This window comes from Oncorhynchus clarkii, chromosome 2 (genome assembly GCF_045791955.1).
Source record: "Oncorhynchus clarkii lewisi isolate Uvic-CL-2024 chromosome 2, UVic_Ocla_1.0, whole genome shotgun sequence".
Classification (NCBI taxonomy): domain Eukaryota; kingdom Metazoa; phylum Chordata; class Actinopteri; order Salmoniformes; family Salmonidae; genus Oncorhynchus; species Oncorhynchus clarkii.
This window is the reverse complement of record NC_092148.1, coordinates 54,989,403-55,012,979: the sequence shown is the minus strand read 5'-3', so window position 1 is coordinate 55,012,979 and position 23,577 is coordinate 54,989,403. Positions and strand designations below refer to the sequence as shown.

General features: G+C 42.8%; 1 protein-coding gene across 1 annotated transcript in view; it reads right to left on the bottom strand.

The window, feature by feature from the left end:
• Positions 1 to 21,576, bottom strand: part of LOC139370052 (protein phosphatase 1H-like) — a 65,214-nt gene extending 43,638 nt beyond the window's left edge. Inside the window, exons 1-2 of the mRNA XM_071109364.1 lie at positions 20,999 to 21,576; positions 6,055 to 6,226 (exon numbers count right to left, since the gene is read on the bottom strand). Of these exons, the coding sequence (XP_070965465.1) occupies positions 6,055 to 6,226; positions 20,999 to 21,231 (405 nt within the window). The 5' untranslated portion in view covers positions 21,232 to 21,576. The remainder of the gene's footprint in view (positions 1 to 6,054; positions 6,227 to 20,998) is intronic.
• Positions 21,577 to 23,577: the final 2,001 nt, after the last annotated feature.

Genomic DNA, 23,577 nt, shown 5'->3' with positions numbered 1-23,577 from the left:
GGTTGTTTAGTTATCCCAAAATGTCGGAAACGTTACCTTCATTGACCATGCTGTACGTCATGTAACTGTTTATTACATGCACAATATGTTTAGTCAACTCCACCGGACAGATGTTTCTCTCCGGTTTAGTGATGAAACAAAGCTGTGTTTGAATTTATTTTACCACCGTATCTTATAATTGTCTCAGCCTTAGGTGTATATATCACGGTGGAAAGGCATATGACCTAACAGGGTATAGAGCAAACAACGCAATTGTCACAACATATGTTGTAATATGGCTTGTTTCCCCCCCCGGCTTGGCTTCCCCAGTGATTGAACCCACACACCGCTACTGATGGTCAAGTGTGTTAACACTGGGCTAGAATAACAGTCTACCCTGTGTGTTAACACTGGGCTAGAATAACAGTCTACCCTGTGTGTGAATGCTGGCCTAGAATAACAGGTCTACCCTGTGTGTTAATGCTGGCCTAGAATAACAGGTCTACCCTGTGTGTTAATGCTGGCCTAGAATAACAGTCTACCCTGTGTGTTAATGCTGGGCTAGAATAACAGTCTACCCTGTGTGTTAATGCTGGGCTGGAAGGGATCTCAAAACTGGGTACACCACACCCTGCAGCTCCCTTCAGAACCTGAATTTGTTCTTAACTGACTTGCCTGGCTAAATAAAGGTAAAAAAAAAAAAAAAAAAAAAAAAAAAAAACAGGGTTAGTGCTGTACATGGAAGACAGAGGACAGCAGCCTCAGCCTTGTTTACCAGGCTGGGTAAGAGACTATGGGCTCTATTTTAACAAACCTAACAACTGTCAATCTAAGTACTGGCGGTAGTGCTATACAGTGCCTTCGAAAAGTCACTTTACTTTTTCCACTTTACAGCCTACTTCTAAAATGTTATATATATATAATATATATATATTCCTCAATCTACACACCCATAATGACAACGTGAAAACAGGACTTTAGAAATTTTTGCAAATGTATAACATTTTTTTTACTGAACTATCTTATTTACATCCTGTAAGTATTCAGACCCTTTGCTATGAGAACCGAAATTGAGCTCAGGTGCATCCTGTTTCCACACATTCTTTTGGAGAGATTGGAAACCCAAATTGGTCTACACGGACAAGTTCTGGCCTGGTTTAGATCTTATCTGTCGGAAAGATATCAGTTTGTCTCTGTGAATGGTTTGTCCTCTGACAAATCAACTGTAAATTTCGGTGTTCCTCAAGGTTCCGGTTTAGGACCACTATTATCACTATATATTTTACCTCTTGGGGATGTCATTCGAAAACATAATGTTAACTTTCACTGCTATGCGGATGACACACAGCTGTACATTTCAATGAAACATGGTGAAGCCCCAAAATTGCCCTCGCTAGAAGCATGTGTTTCAGACATAAGGAAGTGGATGGCTGCATACTTTCTACTTTTAAACTCGGACAAAACAAAGATGCTTTCTCTAGGTCCCAAGAATCAGAGATCTTCTGTTGAATCGGACAATTAATCTTAATGGTTGTACAGTCGTCTCAAATAAAACTGTGAAGGACCTCGGCGTTACTCTGGACCCTGATCTCTCTTTTGAAGAACATATCAAGACTGTTTCAAGGACAGCTTTTTTCCATCTACGTAACATTGCAAAAATCAGAAACTTTCTGTCCAAAAATGCAGAAAAATGTATCCATGCTTTTGTCACTTCTAGGTTAGACTACTGCAATGCTCTACTTTCCGGCTACCCGGATAAAGCACTAAATAAACTTCAGTTAGTGCTAAATACGGCTGCTAGAATCCTGACTAGAACCAAAAAATGTGATCATATTACTCCAGTGCTAGCCTCCCTAAACTGGCTTCCTGTCAAGGCAAGGGCTGATTTCAAGGTTTTACTGCTAACCTACAAAGTATTACATGGGCTTGCTCCTACCTATCTCTCTGATTTGGTCCTGCCGTACATACCTACACGTACGCTATGGTCACAAGACGCAGGCCTCCTAATTGTCCCTAGAATTTCTAAGCAAACAGCTGGAGGCAGGGCTTTCTCCTACAGAGCTCCATTTTTATGGAATGGTCTGCCTACCCATGTGAGAGACGCAAACTCGGTCTCAACATTTAAGTCTTTACTGAAGATTCATCTCTTCAGTGGGTCATATGATTGAGTGTAGTCTGGCCCAGGAGTGTGAAGGTGAACGGAAAGGCTCTGGAGCAACAAACCGCCCTTGCTGTCTCTGCCTGGCCGGTTCCCCTCTTTCCACTGGGATTCTCTGCCTCTAACCCTATTACAGGGGCTGAGTCACTGGCTTACTAGGGCTCTTTCATACCGTCCCTATGAGGGGTGAGGCACTGATGTGATCTTCCTGTCTGGGTTGGCGCCCCCCCACCCCCTTGTGTTGTGCCGTGGCGGAGATCTTTGTGGGCTATACTCAGCCTTGTCTCAGGATGGTAAGTTGGTGGTTGAAGATATCCCTCTAGTGGTGTGGGGGCTGTGCTTTGGCAAAGTGGGTGGGTTTATATCCTTCCTGTTTGGCCCTGTCCGGGGGTGTCCTCGGATGGGGCCACAGTGTCTCCTGACCCCTCCTGTCTCAGCCTCCAGTATTTATGCAGCAGTAGTTTGTGTGTCGGGGGCTAGGGTCAGTCTGTTATATCTGGAGTACTTCTCCTGTCCTATCCAGTGTCCTGTGTGAATTTAAGTATGCTCTCTCTAATTCTCTCTTTCTTTCTCTCTCTCGGAGGAACTGAGCCCTAGGACCATGCCTCAGGACTACCTGACATGATGACTCCTTGCTGTCCCCAGTCCACCTGGCCGTGCTGCTGCTCCAGTTTCAACTGTTCTGCCTGTGATTATTATTATTTGACCATGCTGGTCATTTATGAACATTTTGGCCATGTTCTGTTATAATCTCCACCCGGCACAGCCAGAAGAGGACTGGCCACCCCACATAGCCTGGTTCCTCTCTAGGTTTCTTCCTAGGTGCTTCTACACCTGCATTGCTTGCTGTTTGGGGTTTTAGGCTGGGTTTCTGTGCAGCACTTTGAGATATCAGCTGATGTACGAAGGGCTATATAAATACATTTGATTTGATTTTGATTTGATTTCCATTGATCATCCTTGAGATGTTTCTACAGGTTGATTAGAGTCCATCTGTGGTACATTCAATTGATTGGACATGATTTGTAAAGGCACACACCTGTGTATATAAAAAGGTCCCACAGTTGACAGTGCATGTCAGAGTAAAACCCAAGCCATTAGGTTGAAGAAATTGTCCATAGAGCTCTGAGACAGGATTGTGTCGAGGAACAGCCCGCTTGGAGTTTGTCAAATGGCACCTAAAGACATAAGAAACAAGATTCTCTTGTCTGATGAAACCAAGATTGAACTCTTTGGCCTGAATGCCAAGCATCACATCTGGAGGAAACTTGGCACCATTCCTATGGTGAAGCATGGTATTGGCAGAATCATGCCGTGGGGATGTTTTTCAGCGGCAGGGACTGGAAGACTGTCACGATCGAGGCAAAGATGAACGGAGCAAAGTACAGAGAGATCCTTGATGAAAACCTGCTCCAGAGCGCTCAGGATCTCAGACTGGGGCAAAGGTTCACCTTCCAACAGGACAACAACCCTAACGGCACGACAAATCCTATTCCCCCCTCAGGAGACTGAAAATATTTGGCATGGGTCCTCAGATCCTCAAAAGGTTCTACAGCTGCACCATCAAGAGCATCCTGACGGGTTGCATCACTGCCTGGTATGGTAACTGCCCGGCCTCCGACCGCAAGGCACTACAGAGGGTAGTGCGTAAGTCTGAATGTCCTCGAGTGGCCCAGCCAGAGCCAGGACTTGATCAAACATCTCTGAAGAGACCTGAAAATAGCTGTGCAGCAACGCTCCCCACTCAACCTGACAGAGCTTGAGAGGATCTGCAGAGAAGAATGGGAGAAACTCCCAAAATAGAAGCTTGTAGCGTCATACCCAAGAAGACTTAAGGCTGCAATTGCTGCCAAAGGTGCTTCTACAAAGTACTGAGTAAAGGGTCTGAATACTCATGTAAAATGTTGCTTCAGTTGTCTTTTTATATATATATATATACATATATATATATATAAACATTTCTAAAAACCTGTTTTTGCTTTGTCATTTTCATCTAACCTGACCTATGCCCATATTCCTCACTCCTCCCCAACTCACTGCTGTCATGTTGACTTGTACCAGACTGTCTCTTCTCCTCCCATAGGATACCTGATGTCTGACAATAACATATATTTGCAGAATGTAAACATCCTGCAATCCCCTCTCTCTTTCGGTGACATGAATAAAGGACATTTCATATTTTCAACAAACTCCAATTCCCATGTTAGTCCGTTATAGTTAGTTAAAACAGCTTACAGAAACAAAATAACATTTAGTCAAATCTTTGCTAAATATGTTAACTTGAACCTGTTTGCAACCCACATTGTAAGTAATGCATGGCTTCAGTGTGGAAATATATACATAGCATTCACACTGATATAGGGGCAAGGCCTACCGTAAATTGCATTATGGCTGAGCACGGACATGCCAAACGTTGGTCAATAAGCAAGATTAAATTCACCCCCCCCAAAAAAGAGTGTGCGGTAAATAGGTCAAAATAAACTTACAGGCACCATAATCACTTCCTGTGGGCATATCATATTAAAACAACGCAGACTATGGAGGGTTTTACACACATCTAAACCTTTCACAGTAGCTGGACAAAGAACCAATATAAAGACAAAGGGAGAAAGTCCACTCACCGTTATACTGCTCCTAAATATACATGTTTTATATACATATTGGAACCATTCACACTTCTTCAGAAGTTGCATTACATGCGTGCCATGGACATTCTCGCCACAAAACCAGGACAGTGAATCATTCTAGTAAGTTTGGGTTTCATAAAATTCTATGAAAAACAGGCAAACAATAAATACATGTGAAATGTAATGATGTAAAAATCGCCAGCATTAAAAAAAAGACACGACGCACTGCTGTTGAACCAGCCTTCGTTGTAGAAGGCCTAGGGTAAGGGTACACTACGGGAGGGCTTGGGTTTTAAAAATGTGAAACGGAAAACCAAAAATTGTTATGAGGTTCACCAGTATTCACGTCTCTCGCTTCGTGATGGGCATTGGACACATGTAGCCTACATCATGGAGGGGGTTTTAAGCACATCCAAAGCATGGCTAAAATAATGTAGGCCTGCCTACAATACATCGATTAAAGGGGAAGGTCAGCTCACTGTTTTGCTCCTCTAAAAATTGATATTTTCATAAAGATTTGGTGATTAAGATTTATTTTCAAGTCATCTCACGAGCCAAACACTTTATCAACAGTCTTGACTAGCCTACTTGATTACATTGGGCAGGACAAAAAATAAAACAGCCTTCATTGAGAGGAGAGGCTACGCTTAGTTTTTAATCAAATGAAAATTGTAAAAAAGTAGGGGGGAAAAGTGTTTTATGTTTCCAAATACGATGTATACAGGCACCAAATCAGATCTTGTTCCATGCGCATATGGGCAGTGTGCGTCACAGCTGGATAGACTGTCATAACCAACTGTTTTACCGCTAAAACCAGCTTTTGGTTGGTCTTAAATATCCTTTCCAGCACAGCCTAAAATTAGATTTTTGGATCATGTTTTTAAGGATACACCTCAAATATTTCCACCCCTCTCATCTGAGCGCAAGCCTGCTGATGTTAGACAGGTAAATTGCCAAACCTAGCATTAGGGCTTGGAAAATGCCAGTGAGACAGTTTTTACATGACAAAATTGCAAACTAAAGTGCATTTGACTCTGGCGCCGCCATAACGCCAGACGAAAATAGAACCCTGGGACGAATGTGAGGCTGGGGAATAAGTGTTAGGTTGGTGACTACTAAAGTAGCTGAAAGGCAGTACTGTAGCCTACTAAGTACTGTAGCCTGACACTCGTTTACCAGGCTTATAGGCCGTGCTGGGGAACAGACTATGACTGATGTGAGGGAAGAGAAGAGTCGACAGGTCCTGATGTGACAGAATGAGGGGGGGGGGGGGGGGGGGGGGGTACTCACAGCATCCTCCCTGAGCCCCAGTCCCTCTCCATTGGGCAGGGAGGACCTCCTCCGTGTGGTGGGGGTCATGTTGGGGGTGGAGTTTCCCCCAGCACTGGGTCTCGTCCTCACCACCACCACCTCACAGCATGCCTGGTCCTCATTCAGAAGGCTCTTCCCAGCATTGATCACCCTGTAGAGGGAGAGAAGAGCACAAGAATGTGAGGAGCAGAACCAGACACACTGTGGGAAAGGTATAGCAGATTTCAATGTAACAATGTGTGGTTTGTGACACCCTACTACAAAATGTCCCAAACTCATCATTAAGCCTCGATTATTTGAATCAGCTGTGTATTGATATGGTAAAAAACTAAACATGCACCCCTCGTGTTTGAGAAACGCTGCCATAACATATACAGTGCATACGGAAAGTATTCAGACCCCTCGACTTTTTCCACATTGTTACTTTACGGCCTTATTCTAAAATGGATTAAAGTGCTTGTTTTTCCTCATCAACCTACACACAATACCCCATAATAATAAAGCAAAAACAGGTTTAAAAACTGAAATATCACATTTATATAAGTATTCAGAACCTTTACTCAGTACTTTGTTGAAGAACCTTGGCAGAGATTACAGGTCAAGTCTTCTTGGGTATGACGCCGCTTTTGCACACCTGTATTTGGACAGTTTCTCCCATTCTTCTCTACAGATCCTCAAGCTCTGTCAGGTCTGCATAGCTATGTTCAGGTCTCTCCAGAGATGTTCAAATGAGTTCAAGTCCGTGCTCTGGCTGAGCCACTCAAGAACATTTAGAGACTTGCCCCGAAGCCACTCCTGCATTGTCACGGCTGTGTGCATAGGATCGTTGTCCTGTTGGAAGGTGAACCTTCAACCCAGTCTGTGGACCTGAGCGCTCTGGAGCAGGTTTTCAGCAATGATCTCTCTGTACTTTTCTCTGTTCATCTTTCCCGCAATCCTGACTACTCAGTCCCTGCCGCTGAAAAACATCCCCACAGCATGATGCTGCCACCACCATACTTCACTGTAGGCATGGTGCCAGTTTTCCTCCAGACGTGAGGCTTGGCATTCAGGCCAGAGTTCAATCTTGGTTTCATCAGATCAGAGAATCATGTTTCTCATGGTTTGAGAGTCTTTAGGTGCCATTTTTTCAAAACTCCAAGCATGCAGTCATGTGCCTTTTACTGAGGAGTGGCTTCCGCCATGCCACTCTATCATAAAGGCCTGATTGGTGGAGTGCTGCAGAGACGGTTGTCCTTGTGGAAGGTTCTCCCATCTCACAGAGCAACTCTGGAGCTCGCTCTCAGAGTGACCATTGGTATCTTGGTCACCTCCTTGACCAAGGCACTTCTCCCCCGATCTGTCTGCTTTTGTCCAGTCTAGACTCCAGTGTCACAAAATACGAACATTTATTTTTCACATGCACTAGCCTCGGCTTCCATTGCAAATGGCAATGAAAACATTCATGCCAGGGTATGTACATTAGTTGTTACATAATCTGTACTTGAGGGTTTGTTATAATGAACTGACTGATAGGAGAGACAAAGCAGGGTTCCACTCTCTAGTCTCCAGCAGAGTACAGACACATTGGCGAGAACAGGACATTGGCAGGAAGAGAAGCTGAAATTCACACAGTCAGATCACTGATAATTGATCTCCTTGTAAGGCTTTTACAAAATGGGTAGTCTCCCAGGACCCTATAGACTCAAATCATAGACTTACCATAGATTTACAGTGGGGCAAAAAAGTATTTAGTCAGCCACCAATTGTGCAAGTTCTCCCACTGTAATTTTCATCATAGGTACACTTCAACTATGACAGACAAATTAGAAGAAAAAAAGAAATCCAGAAAATCACATTGTAGGATTTTTAATGAATTTATTTGCAAATTATGGTGGAAAATAAGTAAGGTTTCTGGCTCTCACAGACCTGTAACTTCTTCTTTAAGAGGCTCCTCTGTCTTCCACTCGTTACCTGTATTAATGGCACCTGTTTGAACTTGTTATCAGTATAAAATACACCTGTCCACAACCTCAAACAGTCACACTCCAAACTCCACTATGGCCAAGACCAAAGAGCTGTCAAAGGACACCAGAAACAAAATTGTAGACCTGCACCAGGCTGGGAAGACTGAATTTGCAATAGGTAAGCAGCTTGGTTTGAAGAAATCAACTGTGGGAGCAATTATTAGGAAATGGAAGACATACAAGACCACTGATAATCTCCCTCGATCTGGGGCTCCACGCAAGATCTCACCCCGTGGGGTCAAAATGATCACAAGAACGGTGAGCAAAAATCCCAGAACCACACGGGGGGACCTAGTGAATGACCTGCAGAGAGCTGGGACCAAAGTAACAAAGCCTACCATCAGTAACACCACTATGCCGCCAGGGACTCAAATCCTGCAGTGCCAGACGTGTCCCCCTGCTTAAGACAGTACATGTCCAGGCCCGTCTGAAGTTTGCTAGAGAGCATTTGGATGATCAAGAAGAATATTGGGAGAATGTCATATGATCAGATGAAACCAAAATATAACTTTTTGGTAAAAACTCAACTCGTCGTGTTTGGAGGACAAAGAATGCTGAGTTGCATCCAAAGAACACTATACCTACTGTGAAGCATGGGGGTGGAAACATCCTGCTTTGGGGCTGTTTTTCTGCAAAGGGACCAGGACGACTGATCCGTGTAAAGGAAAGAATGAATGGGGCCATGTATCGTGAGATTTTGATTGAAAACCTCCTTCCTTCAGCAAGGTGAAACGTGGCTGGGTCTTTCAGCATGACAATGATCCCAAACACACCGCCCGGGCAACGAAGGAGTGGCTTCGTAAGAAGCATTTCAAGGTCCTGGAGTGGCCTAGCCAGTCTCCAGATCTCAACCCCATAGAAAATCTTTGGAGGGAGTTGAAAGTCTGTGTTGCCCAGCAACAACCCCAAAACGTCACTGCTCTAGAGGAGATCTGCATGGAGGAATGGGCCAAAATACCAGCAACAGTGTGTGAAAACCTTGTGAAGACTTACAGAAAACGTTTGACCTCTTTCATTGCCAACAAAGGGTATATAACAAAGTATTGAGAAACTTTTTTATTGACCAAATACTTATTTTCCACCATAATTTGCAAATTAATTAATAAAAAATCCTACAATGTGGTTTTCTGGATTTTTTTCCCTCATTTTGTCTGTCATAGTTGAAGTGTACCTATGATGAAAATTACTCTCATCTTTTTAAGTGGGAGAACTTGCACAATTGGTGGCTGACTAAATACTTTTTTTGCTCCACTGTACCTGTAGTAAAGTGATAGTGCTCCAATTAACCGTTTTCATTGGTAAGCACTGGTGCGCTACCAATTTTAAAAAGTGAAGAGCACCAAACAGTATAGGAGCAAGAGACTAGGCTTAAAATATTAACCCCTACCTCTGAAACAAATATCCTAGCTATCCAATTCCTTTATTTCAGTGCCATTTTAAACCATACTGGGCACGTTACCAGGTTGTTAGAGCCCATGATACTAGGTTAGAATAGCTAAGTTGGTGAGCAGAGCTTGACTCAATGGTTTAATTGTTGTATGGGCCATATACAATGTAGGGTTTAAGTGTTTGCTAAATTACCATACACCTGTTTCACATTGAAACTCAACCAACACCTTCATCAAAGTGACACTGGTCTGATACTTGCAATAACAGGCCTAACCTTTCGTTAGTCTGAAAATCAGATTAACCAGAAACTGTCCTATTGTCAGACAGACATGTTTGACATTGCACTGACATCCACCTCAGCAGAGTTTCCCATAAAGGAATAGAGAAGATACGGTAATGAATGATACCTTTGTGTTTGAACCCAGACTGTCTGAGCCTGAGTCGGAACCCCGACCACAACAACTGTTACACTTGAGTGTTCAGAAGTCTTTAATCTCTGATCTGAGCGGAATGGGCAACCATGCACTGGCCTAAGAGATGAAGAGTTTCAAGTTTATTCGCCACGTGCACAGGATACAACAGGTGTAAAACAGTAGTGACATTTTTACTTTAAGAGCTCTTTCCCCAACAATGCAAAGATAATAATAATAAAAATAAGATTAAAGAAACATGAGAATGCAAGTATATAAACAGGTCAGTGCCAGTTCTTTATGCAATGTGCAGGGGTACTGGAGAGGTTGAGGTGGGTTTATACATAACAATACAAATAAACTGGCAGTAGGATATACAAATAAACAGGGCTGAAAAGAGACTGGTAACAAGAAAATATAAATATTCATGGTAATATAGTAAATTATAATATATACACTACCGGTCCAAAGTTTTAGAACACCTATTTAAACAAGCGTTTTTCTTTATTTTTTAGTATTTTCTACATTGTAGAATAATAGTGAAGACATCAAAACTATTAAATAACACATATGGAATCATGTAGTAAGCAAAAAAAAGTTAGATTCTTGCCATTCTTTGCCTTGATGACAGCTTTGCACACTTGGCATTCTCTCAACCAGCTTCACCTGGAATGCTTTTCCAACAGTCTTGAAGGAGTTCCCACATATGCTGAGCACTTGTTGGTTGTTTTCCCTTCACTCTGCGGTCCAACTCATCCCAAACCATCTCAATTGGGTTGAGGTCGAGGGATTGTGGAGGCCAGGTCATCTGATGCAGCACTCCATCACTCTCCTTCTTGGTCAAACAGACCTTACACAGCCTGGAGGTGTGTTGGGTCATTGTCCTGTTGAAAAACAAATGATAGTAGGACTAAGTCCAAACCAGATGGGATGGCGTATCGCTGCAGAATGCTGTGGTAGTTATTCTGGTTAAGTGTGCCTTGAATCCTAAATAAAATCACAGACAGTGTCACCAGCAAAGCACAACCACACCATATATTTTGATTTGTTAAACACATTTTGGTTACTACATGATTCCATGTGTGTTATTTCATAGTTTTGATGTCTTCACTATTATTCTACAATGTAGAAAATAGTACAAATAAAGAAAGAAAAAAAAAATGCTTGAATGAGTAGGTGTCATAAAACCTTTTGACAAGTAGTGTACATGTAAACAGGCTTAATAGTGACCAGTAGCAGGATAAATAGTTAATAATGAATGGTAATGGCAATCAATAATCATTGGACAGCAGCGTAATGGTAGTAATACATCTAACCAATATTCATTTTAGCAGCAGTGTAGGTTGTGTCTGAGTGGGTAGAGACCTGTAGATGGGTATGGTAGAGTCAGTCAGTGTGGATAGATTGTAGGAGAGGGAGAGCAATAGTTGTTAGCCATTTAACAGCCTTATGGCCAGGGGAAACAAACTATTTAGGTGTCTGTTGGTCTGAGCCTTGGCCTGTATGCACCGGTACCGCCTGCCGGACGGGAGCATGGAGAACAGCCTCTTGTTAGGTGGCGCCGGAGAAGATGGCTGACGTTTTACGAGCTCCTAACCGATTGTGTTTTTATGTTCGCTTTTTTTGTGTGTTGTTTGTAACTTATTTTATACATTAGGTTGCTGCTACCATCTCTTATGACCGAAAATAACTTCTGGACAGCGATTACTCACCACGAACTGGCAGAAGCTTTTTTTTTTCCTTTAACGAGTCTGACGAGCCTGACGTGAACGACATACTCCTTTCCCGCGAACAGGCCCAAATCCCCGTCATTTGCTTCAAGACGAAGAGAAGAAGATAAAAAACGAGGTCGGGCAGCCTTCTGAGAATTCGTAGGCGATCTAATGAATCCCCCTCCTTCCATTCTACTAGCTAACGTGTAATCATTGGGAAATAAAATCGACAACCTACAAGGAAGATTAATCTACCAAAAGGAGTCGTGGCTGAACGACGACATTATCAACATAGAATAAGCTGGCTGGTTATACAATGTATCGGCAGGATAGAACTGCGGAGTCTGGTAAGCCAAGGGGTGGTGGACAATGCATATGTAAACAACAGCTGGTGCATGATATCTAAGGAAGTCTCAAGGTTTTGCTCGCCTGAGTTAGTGTGTTCTACAGCTTATCATGAGATAGTCTATCTACCTAGAGAGTCATCTGCATTTTTAGTAGCTGTCTACATACCACCACAGACCGATGCTGACCGATCATCCAGAGGTGGCGCTCGTAGTGGCCGGGGACTTTAATGCAGGGAAACTTAAATCTGTTTTACCAAATTTCTATCAGCATGTTAAAATGTGCAACCATTGGGAAAAAAAGCTCTCGACCACCTTTACTCCACACACAGAGACACGTACAAAACTCTCCCTCGCCTTCCATTTGGCAAATCTGAACACAATTCTATCCTCATGATACCTGCTTACAAGCAAAAATTAAAGCAGGAAGCACCAGTGACTCGGGCAATAAAAAAAGTAGTCAGATGAAGCAGATGCTAAGCTTCAGGACTGTTTCGCTAGCACAGAATGGAATAAGTTCCAGGATTCTTATGATGGCATTGAGGAGTACACCACATCAGTCATTGGCTTCATCAATAAGTGCATCGATGACATCGTCCCCACAGTGACAATACGTACATATCCCAACCAGATGCCATGGATTACTGGCAACATCAGCACTGAGCTAAAAGGCTGCAGCTTTCAAGGAGAGGGACTCTAACCCGGAAGCTTTAAGAAATCCCGCTATGCCCTCTGACGAACCATCACAGGCAAAGCATCAACGCAGGACTAAGATAGTCGTACTACACCAGCTCTGACGCTCGTTGGATGTGGAAGGGTCTGAAAACCATTACAGCCTACAAAAGGCAAGCACAGCTGAGAGATGCCAAGTGACACAAGCCTACCAGACTGTCTAAACAACTTCTATGCTCACTTTGAGGCAAATAACACTAAAACATGCATGAGAGCACCAGCTGTTCCGGAGGATTTTGTGATCACGCTCTACGCAGTCGATGTGAGTAAGACCTTTAAACAGATCAACATTCACAAGGCCGCAAGGCCAGACGGATTACCAGGATGTGTACTGTAAGCATGCGCTGACCAACTGGCAAGTGTCGTCACTGAGATTTTCAACCTCTCCCTGTACGAGTCTAATACCAACATATTTTAAGCAGACCACCTGCCTGTGCCCACGAACACTAAGGTAACCTGCCTAAATGACTACCGACCCATTGCACTCACATTTGTAGCCAACACTTGCTTTGAAAGGCTGGTCATGGCTCACAACACCATTATCCCAGAAACCCTAGACCCACTCCAATTTGCATACCGCCCTAACAAATCCACAGATGATGCAATCTCTATTGCACTCCACACTGCCCTTTCCCACCTGGATAAAAGGAACACCTATGTGAGAATGCTATTCATTGACTATAGCTCAGCGTTCAACACAATAGTTCCCTCAAAAGCTCATCAATAGCTAAGGACCCTGGGACTAAACACCTCCCTCTGCAACTCGATCCTGGACTTCTTGATGGGCCACCCCAAGGTGGTAAGGGAAGGTAACACATCCGCCATGCTGATCCTCAACACAGGGGCCCCTCAGGGGTGCGTGCTCAGTCCCCTCCTGTACTCCCTGTTTAATCATGACTGCATGGCCAGGTACGAATCCAACACCATCATTAAGTTTGCCGATGACACAACAGTGATCACCAACAACGATGAGACAGCCTATAGGGAGGAGGTCAGAGACCTATCCATGTGGTACCAGGACATCAACCTCTCCCTCGACGTGATCAAGACAAAGGAGACGATTGTAGACTACAGGAAAAGGAGTACCGAGTACGCCCCCATTCTCATTGACAGGGCTGTAGTGGAGCAGATTGAGAGCTTCAAGTTCCTTGGTGTCCACATCACCAACAAACTAACAAATGTTTTATTTAACTAGGCAAGTCAGTTAAGAACAAACTCTTACATACAATGACAACCTACCGGGGAAGAGTGGGTTAACTGCTTTGTTCAGGGGCAGAACGATAGATGTTTACCTTGTCAGCTCGGGGATTCGATCCAGCAACCTTTCGGTTACTGGCCCAAAGCTCTAACCACCAGGCTACCTGCATTTGGAACCATCCGTGTCCTTTCACACCAATCACATCAAGACAGTCGTGAAGAAGGTACGACAAAACCTTTTCCCCCTCAGGAGACTGAAAAAAATTTGGCATGGGTCCTCAGATTCTCAAAAGGTTCTACAGCTGCACCATGGAGAGCATCCTGGTTGCATCACTGCCTGGTATGGCAACTGCTCGGCCTCCGACCGCAAGGCTCTACAGAGGTAGTGCGTACGGCCCGGTACATCACCAGGGCCAAGCTTCCTGCCATCCAGGACCTCTATACCAGGTGGTGTCAGAGGAAGGCCCTAGAAATTGTCAAAGACCCCAGCCACCCTTGTCATAGACTGTTATCTCTGCTACTACACGGCAAGTGGTACCGGAGCGCCAAGGCTAGGTCCAAGATGCTTCTAAACAGCTTCTACCCCCAAGCCATGACACTCCTGAACACCTTATCAAATGGCTACTCTGACAATTTGCATTGCTCCCCCTGCCTTCTTTTACACCATTGCTATTCTGTTATCTATGCATAGCCACTTTAATAACTCTACCTACATGTACATATTACATTAATTACCTCGACTGGCCGGTGCCCCCGCACATTGGCTCTGTACCGGTACCGCCTGTATATAGTCTCGCTATTGTTATTTTATTGCTGCTTTTTAAAACTACTTGTTACTTTTGTTACTTTTATTTCTTATTCATATTTTTTAAACTGCATTGTTGGTTAGAGGCATGGCTGGAGTCTTTGGTAATTTTTCAGGCCTTTCTCAGACACTGCCTGGCATGCGATTGTTGCATTTGGTTTGTTACCTCGTTCCACTTCCTCTACATTTGGGCCTCACTTGCTCTGTCTGACCTTAATAGATTCGAATGCATTTGGGACCGTCAGTGTCCTTTTGCTTGGTCCTAATAACGGGACAGTGGATCTGTTCCAATATCCGCAGTCCACACTAGCACTTAGAAACAAGTCAATGTATTAGACACTGCTAAATGGTGCGCTAGTGCGGATATGGGAACGTAGCCAGTGATGCTCGGGCCGTGACAGTTAGGCAGTAGAATACTACAACCAATGTGCATGTGAAGGGTGTGATTATTGTGCAATCACAGTCATTGTCAGAAGCCAGCCAACACAGTGCAGAGAAGAGCATATCACCAGCCCTCACGCTGAAATTTGCATCTGAGGAGAAGTATGATTCTCTCATCACCAGTAATCTCACCTCACAAGCAGACATGGATCATTAATCAGAATAGACATATCTTACTAGTCCTCTGTTATAGACGCGGTAAAGATGTCAATGGAAAGTAGACCGTGGGTGATAGAAGGAGGATGCCAGATAAGGGTTGGGTGGAATCCAGATTTTCATACCGTCCTTCTCTCATCCCTTGATTTACAGTATTACCAGTTTAGTACACAAGGGGGCTCCCCCCAAAAAATCAAAAGCCTATTGGGTGTCTGTTGCATGAAACTCAGAAAATTAGCAGAAGTAATAGAGAATTTATATGGAGGCTGCAAGCTAAAGAGTGAAAATTAAAATAAAAACAAATTCATGAAGTTAGACATATTGGTAGGAGCTACCGAAAGTCATTTTTGGTGACTTTGGACATTTACAATCAAATGTGAATGAGAGACATTCTGCAAATGAACAAAGTTGAAGCATGCTTGTCTTAAGGAAGAACAGTACTAGCTCTGAAGCAGCATGTGTACATGCTGTGTCTGAGTGGAGTCTGGAGCCGCAGCTTCGGAGAAGAGGGGGTAGGAGATCAGAGAAGAGAAAAGAAACAAGGAAATGACGATAGCAGTGGCAGCTGCACAGATAACTCATCCAAAGGGCTTTGACTTGATGGCAGAAAGATACCTCTATATGATGCCTTGTCTCCTTATCGGAGTAAGTGGCTGAATGAATAACTAGCAAGTTAAATGTATGGGCCGCGTTAAAACCTTAGGAAATGTAGCTGGATTAATTATATGATAAACATTAGAAACACCCTGTGTATACAAAACATTAAGAACACCTGCTCTTAATTTATATATATTATACATGAATATATTTAAAAATAAAAAAATATTGCAGATTGATAAGAAGCCACAATCTATTTAATCATCCGCCTCATTTCCAATCCCCCATTTAAATATTCTCCTTCTCTATTATTTTCCCCTAAAACTAAAACCCCTCCCCTAATTGGAGTAAACTAGAGGGGTTGGGTGAAATGCGAAAGGCATTCCGTTGTATAACTGACCAGGTATCCCGCTTTCCTCTTCCAGCTTATACATACTACATACATTTCACGGACAGTATATTTTACATTAGTTATCTTTTGTTTGTTTTTAGTCCCAGCCTTGAGCTACCCTTAACCCCTCCCACCAGTCTCTGAAGACCATCCATTTCTAGCTGCCATATATTTTTACACTGTGCGGTTTCACAAAAGACCTTTCTATTCTTAGAGTTTCTACAGATTCTAAATGAAAGATAAACACCTGCCCTTTCCATGACAGACTGGCCAGGTGAATTCAGGAAAAAGCTATGATCCATTATTGATGTCACTTGTTAAAATCTACTTCAAAACAGTGTAGATGAAGGGGAGGAGACGAAGGAAAATAAGGATTTTTAAGCCTCGAGACAATTGAGACATGGATTGTGTATGTGTGCCATTCAGAGGGTGAATGGGCAAGACAAAATATTGAATTTCCTTTGAACAGCGTATGGTAGTAGGTACCAGGCAGTTTGTGCCAAGAACTGCAACCTTTCTGGGGTTTTCACACTCAACAGTTTCCTGTGTGTATCAAGAATGTGCCACCACCCAATGGACATACAGCCAACTTGACAGTACTGTGGGAAGCATTGGAGTCAACATTAAGAAGGTGTTCCTAATGATTGCCATGCATCGTTTTTGCAACAAATACCTTGCTGTTCATTGTAAGCTCATTTACTTGTGGCTGCCAGCTAAATAGCGTTGCACTTCAGTTGTCATCTGATGAAAATGAAGTTAATTTCTGCCGAATGTGTTGCACTAATATATTTTCTGTGATGTAAAAAACTGTGGTTGCCACGCCTCTGATCACTCTATATAAATAAAAATGTCATAAAAATGTTTACTTTCAATATAAAAACGTCAATACTCACCTGCTCTCTACAAATATGAACATTTATTGAAAAACTTCAAAGAAATAGTTAGTATTGAAAAACCATCCCGTGGCCATTTCCAAATACCCCGGTATACACGGTATACCGCTCAAGCATATGCTGGATTGGTGCACATTCAACAAATCTGATCTAACAAAGTGGATATTTGTCAAATCCATCATGATTGATGCATTGTAACAGGTCCACAATCTAATCAATAAAGTCAGATTTTGATACATTTGGTTGTTTTTCAATGTATAAGATTTAGAACATGGATTTTGAACACGCCAGTCCTCGGGGGCTGGGGGTGTCAATTTTTCAACATCCCTAGCAAACACAGCTGATTAAACTAATTGCATTCTAAACTGAAGAACATGATTGGTTGATTATTCGAGTCAGGTGTGTTAGCTAAGGCAAAAGTGTGACAGCAATCAGGCCCCTGAGGACTGAAGTTTTGCATCTCTGATTTAGAAGTGATCCCTTTTCAGGTTTAGAAGAAACAACTGCTAACTCCCGTTCATATAAGCTGGTAGCATAGAGAAAACGGTGGTGGTAGAAGTAATTTAACTGTAATGCAGTGGATTGGTGATGATGACATGAACTGGGATTGACATCCATAAAAGCATTACACTCCCTGTTTCCGCCTCAACATAGTGTGTAATACACAAACAAAAGCCTAAACGTAAGCACATTTTGCTGGGGGCAATGAGGCGATTCGGGATCTTTCCCACACGCGTTTCCATGGCCTTTCCATTGTTTTTGTTGTCAACTTCCATCTCTTACATTCGGATTACGTTGTCAGGATCTATTTATGACAAAAAGGCACAATTGATTAATCATTCTAACCCCACGTAAGCGAGTGATCACATTCAAATCATCATATTAGGAGAAGAGAACATATGACACTGATCCAGTTCCTGTGTGTGGTCGACAATATGAACTGAAACCACTAATTTCCTTGTGGCCATCTAAGTTACCCTGTTACTGGCACCCTTACAAGATAAAAAGACAAAACACGTGCTACTACATCATGTGATTGCCCACTGTCCCAGTGTGTACTTCTCTGTGACATTCACTTAGATAAGCCTGTCTGCCACCCTCCAGTCATCACATTAGCAGTATTCATTCTACAGACACACATTGACTGATGTATTGATCCTCTTCCACTCAGTTCATGAGTACTATGTAGCTGCAGGACATGAAGGGGGAGGGGCAGAGAGAGCCATGGCGACAGATAGACAGTCGTATAAAAAGGGGGCGGGTAGACTTCATGTAGTCTCGTAGGCCTACAGAGGGGAGCATGAGTAAGAGAAAGAGAGGTGGGGACATAGAGAGAGCAGGACTCTCTGCCCTTCTGAAATGTTGGCGCTCACAGGGCCGGAGAGCAGACCGGGAGAAAGTGTGCAAAGCGGCCAGGTCAGGGGAGGATTGTTGTAGTGCCACGTCTATTCTTCCGCCACCCATCGCCAATCTGTGAAATACAACAGCTCGAGTCCAGCTCTTATAACGCAGCCTCTGACTATGTTATATCACAGTTAAGAGGGCGATTCCTTGGCACGGGACACTGTTCTCGGTGGAGATCACATCATCTTAATATGGGCCTGGCTGCTGGCTGAGAGGGGAGGGAGGGGACAGATCTCACCCCAACAACAGAGCCTGCTGGTCAACCAGCTGTTGACAAATCCACAGCAGTGCCATCCCTACACAGACAGCTGGGAGAAACATGTCAGCCATAGCCTCACACGGACTAGATTGCTTTTATTTTCAGTCTAGTGCTGTGCTGCATGCATGCATGCTGAGTAGGTGCTGAATGGTTGTCCAAATATAGGCTGCTAGTCCTTTTTTTCATTCTTGTGATGGAAGCCTGAGGGAATGCACAGATATATCACCGTTAACATTCAACAGTCAAGGGATGCAGACTGGAAGGTGTTTTAGTGTTTGTTTAGGAGGAACACAGCAGCCCCAATACAAAACCTTTTTCTACTTTGAAGTTCAAACCATGACCATCTTCAACATCACCACTGTGCGGCAGAGCCGAAAGGTCACTGGTTCGAATCCCCGAGCCGACGAGGTGACAAATCTGTCGGTGTGCCCTCGAGCAAGGCACTTCTTCATAGCAATTAGGGTTAAGAGTGTCTGCTAAATGACTCAAATGTAAAATGTTAGGCAGTATCTTGTACTTTGCTGCACTGGGAGAAAATGTTATGCTCATTGAGGTGGATTTGTGCCAGTATCCAACTTGAGATGGAGAAGCATTTGCACATCTAAATTGGGTTCATCGTCAGGACACGGGAGTTAAAGTTGTAACAACAGACGCAGAGCGAGAGCGCTTCTTCCTGCACATTGTATACTTGTATTGCAAATTGCTAAATGTATCCTATTATCACAATGTGATATGTCATTCTACCAGAGCTGAGAAATGACTAAGAAACTGAAAACTCAGGAGGATCGATGGACAGATTAAGCTTGAGGAAAATAAACAAGTATTTCATGGCTGACAGGGAACAGAACAGACTTCAAAGTCATTTTTCCACTTCCCATCTTGGCACAATCCACACCTGTGTCTCTGTGAACACATGTCTCATTTAGGTGGGTCTGAAAATGCAGTGTCCTTCACCAATCAACGTAAAATAGAACTGCTTCAGAAGAATGACATGCGTATAACGTGCGTTTCAAGTTATTCTCCATGCCTTCTCCTCCACACAATTAGCCTTTCATTGGCATCTGAAATAGCAAAAAAACATTTCAGGATTTGTTTTATTTTTTAAAATGTATATAGCAGCACAGACTACTCTCTTCATTGAAGCACTGAACAAGTTCGCTTTTTCATAAGGCAACCTGCAGCAGTAACTGTTGCTTTTACAGTGTGGTTTAACAATGTGCGCAAAGAAAAGTGTTTATAAACCCATGTCCTCTAACTATCCACAACACCATGATAGAATCTGCCTGTGCACTCGAAATGGGGCATGCATAAATAATGAAACTGTAAAGGGAAGTGATAATCCATCATCCCCTGACAGACACAACGATGTATAGCATGGCAAAGCAACTACTGAATGCCATTATAGCTCACATGTAGGCCTAACTCATGGTACTGAAACGACAACTAGTTGCACTATATCTATCATAATATTTTAGCCATGATGCACAATGGCATGCAACGGTATATTGTAGGGCTAGGTGGTGTAGCAGACAGCAAGTATGGTATGGGTAAATGCTATAGCAATAGGATACTAAAGCATCTTTCTGTTGTTGTTGTTGTTGTTGTTGTTGTTGTGTCACAACAACATGTCCATGCAAATGTCATTTAGTAGCCTAAATGGAAACCAGTGTTCATCTCTGTTTGCGTTTCATACATCAAGGGGCAACTTTTGCACCCACTAGTGAGATATATATTTACTGTTCATTTGTATTGTTTATTTCACTTTTGTATATTATCTACTTCACTTGCTTTGGCAATGTTAACATATGTTTCCCATTCCAATCAACCCCCTTGAATTGAATTGAATTACCAGAGGCTATGCTGACAGACCGTATAGCCCAGGGATGGGCTACTTCAGTCCTCGGGGGCCGGGGAGCTGTCACCTTTTCCCCCATCCCTAGAAAACAGCTGATTAAAAGTAATTACGTTCTAAATGATGATTAGTTGAGGCAAAAGTGTGACAACAATCAGGGCCCCCGAGGACGAGAGTTGCCCATCCCTGGAATAGCCTATTCACATGGAAATAAATGGCGCACAATAATGATTGTTTATGCTTCTGACTCTGGTCCAGGGAGCGTGCTAAACCTACCGCTTTAAACGCTGCTGATACTATAGCTTGCTACGACTTAAAGATGGACGCATACTTACTCTGCATAACCAGTGGCCCATGGCAGCCTCTTCGTCTCTTTCAGAATGAGGATCGGCCGAGAAATATGATCCGCCGAGCACTCGATTTCATCCGGTGACAGTCCCAGAAACTCCGGTCTTGTGTACGGATATTTCAGCGGTAAATCGGAGCCACCGAAATGGTCAACGTTTGAACTGCCAGTCATCATACCTCCCATAAAATTGGCCACAGCTGATTTCATCCGTGTGAGCATGTTCTTGCCGCAGCGTGTCCGAGCGATGGTAATGTGCGGGTTTCCTTGCCCGGAATATCACCTTGGCTCGGCGGCGCTTTTTGCGGAACGCAACAGTTCAGATATGCGCCTCTCTCTCTCTTTCATTCAGACGCGGAAACAAACTCATGATGAACACAGTCATGTGACAAACCGGTTGTTTTCTGGATTTGGTTGCACAGCCATCGCGCTGTGATCAGTTTAAACGATTAGCAGCACGTCAGGCAGTAGGTCAAAGGTAGGCTCGTTGTTATCCAGGAATGCCCTACACTGGCAGATACACCAGGAATGCCCTACACTGGCAGGTACACTACAAAAGCCTGTAAGAAGTCGCCTACTTGTAAGCTAGTCACTTCAAATCCAACGTTTGCTTGCCCTCTGAAGTGCTCCTTGCTCATACCCTCGAAATAGGGTAAGTGCAGTCAGCTGACACATACATCCTCTTTGGAGTGGCCTAGTCGGTCTCCTTTTCTGTCTGACAAAGCATTTTCAGTTCATTCTATTTCACATTCTATCTCCCACATGCCCTGCTCAGACATGTCCAAATTATCGCATTTGTGTATAAGAATAGAACTTCCAATTACAGTAGGGACTATGCCTATGTGTCAACTGCAGTGGAATAACCTAACCAGAAAACGAGGGGTATTTCACACCAAATTGGTTTGGAATGGGTTTTCCAAACTCTGGCGCATTTCCCCCCTAGGTCAGTTCGTTGGGACTGGTGTGAACACTCTATCCGCACTCGGGAGCGCAATAAAAAAACACATGGATCGCTCAAAAAGGGTGGTCTCGGTCCCATTCCATACCTACAATGGTGCTTTTCCCTGCAGGTAAGAACAAAGTCTGGACCAAACACAAGAAACCCACCTAGCAAAATGTTGAAAACACAACTATGCCCCATATCCAATCTATGTTCAGTGTTAGTGGAATGTGAACGTTTAAAATAGGTATTCAAAACAACTTAATTTCAATGTACTTGCAGCCTATACGCATGGATGCAGTATAACAAATTGGTTTATGATTTTTTTTAAATTAACATTCATACATCACTCCGGTATTTACACACAGTATTTATTTTCAACAATTCAAGTGCTAGTTGTCTTTATATTCCACTACTGAAGAAGCATGACTCAAATCATCATACCTACTCATATTTCACATTTTGAATGTCCAGCAAGGTCAAAATATACATTTTTATTATTCCATACCTCACCATTAAGTGAAGTTTAGCCAATACATATTAACAAAAGGTTTTCCATTAGGTTCTTATATTAACCTTTCATGTAACATTTAGTAATCATTATTTGTGCAACCAGCATTTTTTTTCCTTTACAATTATATTGTTTACAAACAATGGAGTAAAACAAGTTTATATTTTGGGTTATTACTCTTTCAATCAATGGCAACATATTGCAAAACCAATGAACCAACCGACTCTTTCAAAACCAATGAACAAATACAGTATATGCAAAAGCAACGCATACTGTTGAAGTCGGAAGTAAACATTCATTCAAACAGCACTTTTGTGCGTTTTGCCAGCCGCTCTTCGTTGTGCGTCAAGCATTGCACTGTTTATGACTTCAAGCCTATCAACTCTCGAGATGAGGCTTGTGTAACCGAAGTGAAATGGCTAGCTAGTTAGCGCTTGCTAATTGTCATTGTGTTGCTGGTTCGAGCCCAGGGAGGAGCGAGGAGAGGGACGGAAGCTATACTGTTACACTGGCAATACTAAAGTGCCTATAAGAACATCCAATAGTCAAAGGTTAATGAAATACAAATGGTATAGAGGGAAATAGTCCTATAATTCCTATAATAACTACAACCTAAAACTTCTTACCTGGGAATATTGAAGACTCATGTTAAAAGGAACCACCAGCTTTCATATGTTCTCATGTTCTGAGCAAAGAACTGAAACGTTAGCTTTCTTACATAGCACATATTGCACTTTTACTTTCTTCTCCAACACTTTGTTTTTGCATTATTTAACCAAATTGAACATGTTTCATTATTTACTTGAGGCTAAATGGATTTTATTGATGTATTATATTAAGTTAAAATAAGTGTTCATTCAGTATTGTTGTAATTGTCATTATTACAAATTAAATTTAAAAAATCGACCGATTAATCGGTATCGGCTTTTTTGGACCTCCAATAATCGGTATCGGCGTTGAAAAATCATAATCGGTCGACCTCTAGTCAGAAGTTTACATACACTAAATTGACTGTGCCTTTAAACAGCTTGGAAAATTCCATAAAATTATGTCATGGCTTTAGAAGCTTATGATAGGCTAACTGACATAAAATGAGTCAATTGGAGGTGTACCTGTG